This window comes from Lemur catta, chromosome 5 (genome assembly GCF_020740605.2).
Source record: "Lemur catta isolate mLemCat1 chromosome 5, mLemCat1.pri, whole genome shotgun sequence".
NCBI lineage: Eukaryota > Metazoa > Chordata > Mammalia > Primates > Lemuridae > Lemur > Lemur catta.
In genome coordinates, this window is record NC_059132.1 from 5,771,387 (window position 1) to 5,781,101 (window position 9,715).

The following is a 9,715-nucleotide window of genomic DNA, read 5'->3' on the forward strand; positions in this document are numbered from 1 at the left end:
TCAGCACTTTCCTCCCCACCCTCTCTGCCCAGCACTCCACAGGGGGGCGTTACACAGAGCCCCACCCCTTGCAGACACAGCTCCAAGGACACTCGATTCAACCCAAACCACACAACGCACATAGCGACAAAGTGGAGAAGTTGTACGTGGTCCTAGATACACAGTAGCACAATGGACCCACACACCCAGAGTCTGAGGCAGTCTCTCTAAATCACTCCACAGAAACACAGGGTCACTCAGGCCCATGTCACGGGGCCCAGCTCCACACCTGGTACTCCTGACTGCTCAGCCAGCTCCTCGCCTGGCTGTCCCCCTCGTGCCTAGGGGTTCTCTCCTGGACGAGGGCCAGGGAAGGAGGGGCCTCAGGCAGGGGATGGATGGAAGGGCTCCAGTGCAGCTCCCAGGAAAGCCAGATGGTCAGGGCCTGCCTGGGGCGCTTCCATTCCTCCAGCAGCCGACCTTCACCCACCCCCAAAGTCTGAATCCCTTCCCAGCCCTGCCACTGCTCAGCCTGGGACTTGGCTGGAGCCTCTTCTGTTGTCTAAGCTTCAGTTTCCGTGTCTGTCAAATGAAGGTCAGAGGGTCTGTTCTGTCTCCCTCCCAGGCCTTCAGCAGATCAGAGACACTCACAAAACAAACTGAAAGTCATGGTGCCGCTGATCTCAGGTTCCCAGACCCACGAGGGCCCAGGGCTCTCTTCCGAAGGAAAGGGCCCCCAGCCAGGAGAATTTCTGGGGAGAGCAGGACTGAGAGCCAAGATGCTGAATCTGGCTGGTTAGGAACCCTGCCCTACCTCGTGCCAGGCAGGCACCCAAGGCCCACCCATACCAGCTAGAGACAAAGACAGAGTACAGAAAGTGAGCGGCCATGGGTATAGACCGCTGGGTTCTGGGAGGGGCACAGATGGAATCGAGTGGTCAGAGCAGACATGCTGCAAGGTGGCCTGCCTGCAGAGTTTGCCTCAGTTTTCTTTTCTCTCACGGTGGGTCTGAGCACCTGGGCTGTCACCATGCATGTCAGTGGTTCCATATGCCTTTGGTAGCTTGCTCACATTTCCAACCATGGCAGCTCTCTCTTATCGCTAGGAAATTGTAGGGACGTGTTTTAGGCCCTCCTAGGATGGGATGTGATGTACTGAAATTGTATATTTGGTCTTCAACTGGACCCCGTTTCCTGGCATACAATTCCTAAAATCTTAAGAATCTCCAAAATGGTTCATGACTATAATCCTAGCACTTTAGGAGGCCAAGATGGGAGGATTGCCTGAGGTCAGGAGTTCGAGACCAGCCTGAGCAAGAGTGAGACCCCCATCTCTACTAAAAATAGAAAGAAATTAGTGAAACAACTAAAAATAGAAAAAATTAGCCAGGCATGGTGGCGCATGCCTGTAGTCCCAGCTACTTGGGAGGCTGAGGCAGGAGGATTGCTTGAGCCCAGGAGTTTGAGGTTGCTGTGAGCTAGGCTGATGCCACGGCACTCTGGCCCAGGCAAGAGAGTGAGACTCTGTCTCAAAAAAAAAAAAAAAAAATCCCCCAAATGATGCTTTTTTCCTATGCTAATGATACCTGGCAGCCCCTAGGTAGCTTCAGAGCAGTGGTTGGTTACTGGAAAGACCCCAGGCAGGATTAGAAGGTTGCGACTTTTAGCCCAACCCCAACCTCTGGGAAGGAGAGAGGAGCTTGAAGGTTAAGTTGATCACCAGTGGCCAAGGGCTTAATCACTCATGCCTACGTAATGAAGCCTCCATAAAACCCCAAAAGGACACGGTTCAGAGGACTGCCAGAGAGCAGAACTTGTGGAGGTTCCTGGAGGGTGGGGCGGCCAGGGTGGCACGGGAGCTCTGCGCCCCTTCCTCCACACGTCACCCTGCGCATCTCTGCATCTGTGTCCTTTGTAATGTCCTTCACAATAAACCGGCGAATGTAAGTAAGTGCTTCCCTGAGCTCTGTGAGCCGCTCTAGCAAATTAACGGAATCCAGAGAGGGGGAGAGGGGCCGCGGGAATCCCATCGTGAAGCCGCTCGGTCAGAAGTTCTGGAGGCCCCGACTTGTGACTGGCATCTGAATGGGGGTCGTCTCGGGGAACTGAGCCCTCAGCCTGCGGGACCTGACACTATCTCCGAGTAGATGTGTCAGAATTGAAATGGAGGACACGTAGCCAGCGTCCACCGCAGAACTGATTGCTTTCTTGGTTTGTGGAGAAAAAGCTCCACACATTTGGTCACAGAAGGCTTCTGTGTTGATTGCTGTTGTGAGTGAGGGAACAGGAAAGCACCCTTTGCAGAGAGGAGTTGAAGTCACTGGGTTTTATTTGAGTCCTTGCCTCCCACCCAGGCCCAGCGCCGGATGCCGGAGGAGAGAGGGAGGGTGGCAGCCCTGTGACGCCTCCCTGCCCGCAGACAGGAGTGGGGATGACCCAGAGGAAGACAGAGTCCAGGACTAGAGCTCTTGCCGCGTGGCTGGCACTTCCTCCGAGCAGGCCCCCTGCGGGCCCCCACACAGCAGTGCCTCCAGAGCCTCTCGGCCTTGTCGGTGGGCTGCATAGATACGGTCCTCTCCAAACTCCCCCAGGTAGTGCAGACATGTCGTGGAGAGCCTAGGGGAGCCCAGCAGGAGCCTCAGACCCTGCCCGGCACACGGAGGGAGGGGCAAACCCGGGCTCCATCCCAACCCCCACTCCACCCCCACCATCACCTGATGGGCCAGGGGCCCCCTGTGACCATCACGCTGATGCTCGGCTCTGGCCCCTTGCTAAGCCCTGGGCCCACGAGATGTTTCACCTTGTTCACTTCTCGGACCCCGTAGCTGGCAGCAGTGAGGAGAAGAGGGGTTTGGCATTGGTGGGAGCCCAGCGGGAAGAGACCTGTCTCTACACCAGGCTGGGCACACTGGGCATTTGCCGAGTTCAGAGAGGAAAATCCCCTAGCCCAGGGTCACACAGTGACCTTGTCCGCCGGCCCTCTGCTCTCCCACTTGCTCCCAGCTCCAGAGCCCAGACTTCATCCCAGCCAGCCCCCTCCCTTGGACTAGAGCCCCAGTGGAGTGTGTGGGGTGTGAGTGGGAGAGCGGCGGCTCCCCCCACCAGCCCTGCCCAGGGGGGAGGAAGGTAGAGGTTGGCAACTCACTCCTGCCACTGCTGGGAGCAGCTCAAGTCCAAGACGTCTGTGTATAACAACTCACTCAGCTCCCGCCGCCCCTCAGAGTCTGGGGTATGAAGTTTGGCCTCTGCCTTTGCCAGATGCTGCCCCATCTGGAACAAGGAGGGGCTGGGAGCTAGGGGCTCAAGACTGCTGCTCAGAGGGGCAGGGCAGGAGTCTCTGGGGAGAATGAGGTGGCAAGGGAGCCCTTTGAGCAGGAAGCACCTGTGAGGCCAGCGGCACGGCCCGCCCCTAGACCCAAGAGCTAGAAAGTGGCAGGAGCCACTTCCCGGGGCTGGGGGGTGGGGGCAGAAGTGCTGAGGTGGAAGGCTGGGCCTGAGTGCTGGGGCCCCTACTCCAGGGTACACCTGCTAAGTAGCACATGCTATTTCAAAGCACAAGAAGGGGAAAAAAAGATCCTAATCTTCAATGGCATGAGTACTCACAGGCCCTGCACATGCAGAAATACTGGCACACAGACGTGCTCAGCAGGTGCACGTGTGAACTCAGACACACACATACTCCTACATGCAGGCACGCAACACATGTGCTCACTCGCAGCATGTACGCATACGCAAAGGCACCCAAGTCAGATTTGGGGAGGGAGTCCAGACCTGAGGATGGGCCTGGACAGGGAGGAGTCTCCAAGGACAAGCAGGTGATTTTCTGGGGTCTCGATACTGTGGGTCTGTCCCAGACTATCTGCTCTGCCAGGCAGGCAGATGGGGGTTCAGGTGAGGTGGGGCTGGCATCACGGAAGGCTGAGTCTGGGGCTTGATGCCGAGCGCTGGGGGATTGGAGATCAAAGGCCAGAGGTGGAATCTGATGTCAGTGGGGGGGTCTGGCTTGAGACGAGGTCTAGAAAGGGTAGGGGAAAGGCGGGGGAAGGACTCACCTGGTAAGCCACAGCCCTGCAGGCGTCACAGCGCAGGTGAGCAGGCATGTGAGCTGAGTACTTCTCCTCATCGTCCAGCTCTGGGGCAGTGGCTGTGAACAGGTCCCTGTCCCCGCGGCTGCCTGGGATGGTCCAGGCTCCCAGAAGCAGCAGCAGCAGTGGCAGTGACAGCCTCATGGCCTCTGGAGCTAGCTCAGCGAGTGCAGGCTGTGGCTGGGGTGCAGGTGTGCGTGTGCATGTGCGCAGCGGGGACGCCACAAGACACTTGGCCTAGACCAATGGGGAACTCACACCTCACCCCTCCCATTCTCTCCCCTCCCCCAGGGCCCTGGAGATGCCACGTGTGCACTTCCTCTCGCAGGACCCGGCTCCAGCCAACTCAGCTCCATTTCACAGATGGGCAACAACGAGGTGAGGAGAGGGCCTGGGCCTAGGCAAGGACACATGGGGCTGATGCCTCTTACGTCCTGTGATCTGCCAGGTGGCGGGCACTGTGCTGAGCACCTGTGGGAGGAAGTGGTTACTGTCATCTTTATTCTGCCCTTGAAAACACAAAGGCTCAGAGGGAAGTGACAAACCCAAGGCCACACAACTAGAGGGGCCATGCTGAAATTGGAACCCAAGCCTGATTGGCCCTAAAGCCCCCGGCCACTCCACTACCTGGAGGAACAAGGCCACAGGTGTGCTTGCTAGCCTTGGGCTCCCTCTTGGGAGGCAACTCACTGAGGTGGGGACCCCACAGAATGTGAAAGACACACATGCTCTGCCTCCCTGGCCCTGAGGTCCTTTCTACCCAGGACCACCCAGGCCTGGAAGGGCAGGAAATCAGGCACCTCACACCAGTTCTTTTACCCACCATGGCTCATGGGTCAGCGATTTATTTATTGCACACCAGGATGAGGTGAGGCACCTGGGGTGACCCCAGGAACCTCCATGCCATCAGAACCAGCGTCTTCAGCCAAGAAATGTCCAAGTTATTCTGTCTCATGGTTCTAGTCAGCCTGCAGTCCAGGGCAGGGGGGCGGGACTCTGAGGCACCCGGCCACGCACAGCCCTGGAATAAGGACAGCATCGATGCCCCTCCCGGACACTGCTTCTAATGGGAACTGTCCTCCCCAGCTCATCACGCCACACACCAGCCCAGCAGGGCCCAGCCATTTCAGGCTCAGAACGACACACAGACCCCACGCAGACCACCTCCCACCTCCTGCAGATCCCTCATCTCCCTCAGCCTTCCTCAGGGGCTCCTGGAATCTCAGGGCAGCTGAAGCATGGACTCTGGGTCCTGTCCCTTCCTTGTGCTGTGACCAAGGGGAGTGGGACCAGCTAGGAGCTTCAGGTCCCTCTGACCTACCCCACACAGGGGGATCCCTTCTACTGGCAGCCCTAACCCATCATCCACCCACCCAAGGGGTCAAGGCTCCCCTGGGACAACAGCTCTCATGAGTCCTTCCCGATGACTCATTTCACCTGCCACCTACCTGGGTGGCAGTGGCTGAGGCCTTGCCCCCACCCAGGATGAGCCAGCTCAGCTCTGGGGCTCAGAGCAGAAGCCACATCAGAGACTGGGGGTGATGGGAGGCTTGGGGAGCCAGGCTCCCAGCTGGAGCCCACAGCACCTGGGCCCACCTTACCCCCAGTCTCCCCACCCCAATGCCAGGCGGTCTCCGCAGCCCCTCCCTGTGTTACTTCCTTGCTCCACCTGCACTTGCTGTCCCCCTAGCTCCCTCTCAGCCCAGCCTGGCCTCGGGCTGCACTAGCCACTTTCCCCCGCTGCCTCCCAGCCCAAAGCTCAGCTCCTCTTCCAAAGAGCAGGCTGTGTAGCCAGAATCCTTCCCTTCCATGTCACCTGTGCCCGACGGCCAGCTCTACCTCAGCTGGGCCCACCTTCAGAGAGGGACAGATAGTTCACTACCTCAGGGGGCAGCCCTGTCCCCTGCTGCTCCCATTCCTGCTGCCCCCTGGGGAACCCCAACACCTCCTTGGATTGGCTCCTGGGGATAAGCCCTGGGATTCCACGCTTTTCTGTATTTGCTCGCCTGCATACACACAAACACAGGTAAACACACACACCACACCCTGGGAATGCTTGGGAAAGGGACATACAATATTGTTGAGGGAGGAAGGAGGCAGCCACGTCCTAAGCTCCAACTCCATCAGTCCCTGGGTCTCAGACACTTTCTCTGAAGGTCACTTCTGGCCTGACAATTGGCAGGGATAGGCCAAAGAGAGGGGTGATGGAAGGAAAGGAGGGCAAAGGACTGGATGCCAGAACCTCCAAGGCCATCCTAGGGCCCCAACTCTGGGGCCTCACAATGGGAACAAGGAGCCCTTGCCAGGCTGGGTGGTACCCGAGCTGGAGGGCGGGGCACAGAGGAGCAGGGGGGGCGTGGGGCTGGGGGTCCCGCTCACCGGCAGGTAGTACATCCCGTCCAGGGGGCCCGCCTCAGAGGCCCAGGGTAGCTGGGGGCTGCCGAGAGCCGGCGGGCCCGGGGACGGTGGCAGTGAGAGGGCATGGATAGGCCCATAGGCGGGCGGGTAGAGGCCGGGCCCCAGGGCCAACGGGGTGCAGACGCGACGGGGTGGCCCCGGGGACGCGGGCGGCAGCAGCACTTCCACGTACTGCCCGCTCTCAGGGTCGAAGAGCAGCCGCAGCCGAGGCTGCCGCGGCATCTCCACAAAGTAGTAGCGGCCGCTCTCCGGGTCCACCAGGACCTTCCCCGGGTGCGCGGCCCCGGGCAGCCTGCGCACCCCCTGGGAGGGGCCTGGCGGGGACCGGTCCGTGGGAGGCGCCGAGGCGGCGCGAGGCTGGGCAGGGGCTGTCCTGCCGGCCGACGCCTGGGGCTCCCGCGGCAGGGGCGCCTGGACGGCGGCCGTGGGCTCGAGGGGCTCAGGGGGGGTCTCCAGCTTGGGTACTACCTCGGGGCTCGAGTTGGGGTGAGCCTGTGGGGAGCTGGGGCGCGGTGGTCGGGCCCCTGCTGGCTCTATGGGGGACCGCTGGGACGGGTTGCGAGCGCCGCCTAGAGGGCTGGTCCGGCCCTCGCCATCGGGGACGAGGCGATGTGGCTCTGCACCCCGGTTCTCTCCGCCAGGAGCGCGCACTCGGACTCCCGGGGTTTCCTCGGGCCGGCGGCCCAAGGCCAGGGCACCGGGCAGGCGGATCTCTGTGCGCGCGAAGGGCTTTGCCGTGCTGTTCTCTGCTCTCCGCCGCACGACCCCGTTGGGCTTTGAGGCGTCCCGGGGCACTGTGTCGAGGGGTGGCTCTGGAGGCTCGTAGGGGTGCGGCACGACCGGCAGAAAGTCCTTCAGAAAAGTGGAAGTGTAGTGAGCCGGAGCGGGGGGCCCTGGCGCCCGCAGCTCCTGTGCCTTGGACGCGCCGTCCTCCTCCCCGCAGGGGTCAGCAGGAGGCGCAGGCAGCCCCGAGCCGGCGGTCGCCGCCGGGAAGCTTGGCGCGTACGAGGTCTTCACCATCTTGCGCACGTCTCTGGGCCGCGGAATGGCCACACGCTGGCGTCCCGAGGCCGCTTCTCCGTGGCCCAAGGCTTCTGGACGGGCATCGGCGTCCGACCTGCCCACAAGGTGACTGCAGGGCGGCTCAGGTGCAGCCGCCTCTGGCGACGGCCGACTGCCTCGGAAGGCAAGATCCGGAATCTCCTGTGCGGATGGACTCTGCTCCTCTGTTGGTTCTGGAGTCCCGGGTGCTGACGGTGTAGATGGCACCAACTCCTGCGCTTCGCCATTTTGAGCTTCCCGCGTAAATACTGCGGAGGAGCCCCGCACCGCGGGATCCCACGCCTCTCGGGGCGATGGGCTCCGAGTCCCAGTAGAACGAGCTGGAGATTCCCATGGGAACACGGTCGGCAGGGACGGGCTCCCAGCCGGCTCCTCCTCATCCCCGACTGCGACTGCGGGATGTGGAATCTCCCAATGGGAAGGAGCTTTGGGGGATGGGTTTTCTGCTCCAGCAACACGCTGGTTCCACTGGCAAAGGGTCGGAGGCGCAGGGCTTCTCCTGCTGACGGTGTCTTCGACGGCGGGATTCTGATTTTCCCATGCGGAGGATGCTTCTGGGAACGACGCGCTACTCACCCTAGGAATGGTCCGCTCCCACGGGGACAGGTTCTGGGGGCATGGGCCGCGAGGACCTCGCACGTTCCCATTTGGAGTTTGCGACCGCGGGGACGGGCTTCTTGGCCTCACAGTCCTGCTCGGAACCTCCCAGGGGACTATAGACTCAAAAGGCGGACTCCGTGCCCTCGGGACGGTTCGATCCGGAGCCTCTCGCGGGAACCGAGTCTTGCGCGCCTCCTGGATCTTCTCCTCTGACTGTAGGAAGATGCTGGAACTAACAGGACCCAGCGGCTGGGTCCCAGGCGCCGGCTTGTCGCGCCGAATAGCGCGCTCTCGGAGGCTGGGCCACGGCCGTGGGGCTTTTGCTGGGGCCGTACTATCTTGTACACGAAGGGGCCGAGGCTTAGCCTTCTCCAAGACGACACGAGCGCTGCGGGCCGTTTCCCGGGTCGCAGGTTCCGACCGTCCTGTGGGCTCAAAGGCGGCGCTGCTAGGGGCTGGGGCCTCGGGGCTCAGTTTTTTGGCCAGCGCGGTCTGCACGAAGCCCGCCGCGGCCTGCAGACGACTCAGTGACTCGTCAAGGGAGCCGGTGCGCAGGAGCAGTCGGGGGCGCGGCGCGACAGCCACCCGCTGGGGACTCTGGGGCCGGGGGCGCAGCTCGATCTGACGCTTGGGCACCGTCCGGGGCTTGGCGGGCGCGGCGCGTTCCTCCAGTGCCACCTCCACACACTCAAACTGCGTTGGGGAGGCAGGACTCTGCCCGCCGGGTCGCAGCTCCAGGTATGTGGCCCAGCGAGAGCCACCGTCGCGGGCCTGGGGCTGTAGTGGGACAAGGGCGGGAGGCGCTGGCCCTGGCGGTGAGGGGCTGCCGAAGGCCGGCTCCGTGAGCTGCTGCACCTCGCGATCCTCCGCGGCGGAGCGGCTGAACAGGGGCCCGACGCCGAAGATGACTTCCATCTCCCCCGACGGCAGCGTGCGCAGCTGGGGCTGGGGTGGCCGCGGGCCGGAGCCCGGGCCTCGCGGGAAACCCGAGCCGGGCCAGTGCGGCTGGCGGCTATTCTGGGCGCTGACGGACAGGCGAGGCTGTGCGCCCGCCCCCCGCCCAGGGGCCACCCAGGGCCAGTCCGCTCGGCCTTCCGCGTCCGGCCCAACGTCCGGGGGCTCTGGAGAGCCCGGAGCCGTGTGGTAGGAGCCTGACGAACCGGAGGAGTCCTGGCGCCGCGCGGGGGCCGCGGGCAGCTGCCTCGGGATCGCAGGCACGGCTGGCGGGGTGAGCGCGGTCAGCATGGTGGGGCCGGACACGCGCACTACCTCCCTCGCTTTCGCCTCCGCCGGTGGCGCCTGCACTGTCCCCGCCCCGCCCGGCGATGCCCTGGGATCACCGCGCCTTAAAGCGGCCGCACCCACTCCTGAGCCCGCGGCGTGGCAGCAGGAGAGACCCGGGCCCTGGGCCCTGCCCTCTCAACCCCGCCAGCCGAGCCAACGGGCAGGTGGGGGGAAAGCAGGCTCGAGACGCCCCCCAACCCCGACTCCAGAAGTTGTGCTGGGGCCTCTAGAAGGTGCCATCCCTGGCTGGGCCCATTGCTCTTAGTGGGGTCTATTGCGAGGGGCGG

The 9,715-nt window shown here is 62.6% G+C and overlaps 2 protein-coding genes across 2 annotated transcripts; both read right to left on the minus strand.

The window, feature by feature from the left end:
• Positions 1-2,290: 2,290 nt before the first annotated feature.
• On the minus strand, positions 2,291-4,336 carry MZB1 (marginal zone B and B1 cell specific protein). The gene is made up of 4 exons (XM_045550935.1): positions 4,032-4,336; positions 3,125-3,249; positions 2,694-2,804; positions 2,291-2,595 (listed from the first exon to the last, which is right to left on the minus strand). Exons 1-4 carry the CDS (start codon positions 4,206-4,208, stop codon positions 2,439-2,441), a joined length of 570 nt encoding a protein of 189 aa, XP_045406891.1. The 5' UTR covers positions 4,209-4,336; the 3' UTR covers positions 2,291-2,438.
• A 538-nt stretch (positions 4,337-4,874) lies between these two features.
• Positions 4,875-9,508, minus strand: PROB1 (proline rich basic protein 1). The gene has a single exon (XM_045550936.1). The coding sequence runs from the start codon at positions 9,387-9,389 to the stop codon at positions 6,342-6,344; it is 3,048 nt and encodes a 1,015-aa protein (XP_045406892.1). The 5' UTR covers positions 9,390-9,508; the 3' UTR covers positions 4,875-6,341.
• Between the last annotated feature and the right edge of the window lie 207 nt (positions 9,509-9,715).

What these genes read in the sequence shown, in the direction of transcription:
- MZB1 (XM_045550935.1), bottom strand. Translation starts at nt 4,208, where the DNA reads ATGAGGCTGTCACTGCCACTGCTGCTGCTGCTTCTGGGAGCCTGGACC. An exon ending in GCAGGGCTGTGGCTTACCAG is followed by an intron (nt 3,250 to 4,031) that starts GTGAGTCCTTCC and finishes TCCTTGTTCCAG; the next exon opens with ATGGGGCAGCATCTGGCAAA. An exon ending in GGGGGCCCCTGGCCCATCAG is followed by an intron (nt 2,596 to 2,693) that starts GTGATGGTGGGG and finishes GGGCTCCCCTAG; the next exon opens with GCTCTCCACGACATGTCTGC.
- PROB1 (XM_045550936.1), bottom strand. Translation starts at nt 9,389, where the DNA reads ATGCTGACCGCGCTCACCCCGCCAGCCGTGCCTGCGATCCCGAGGCAG.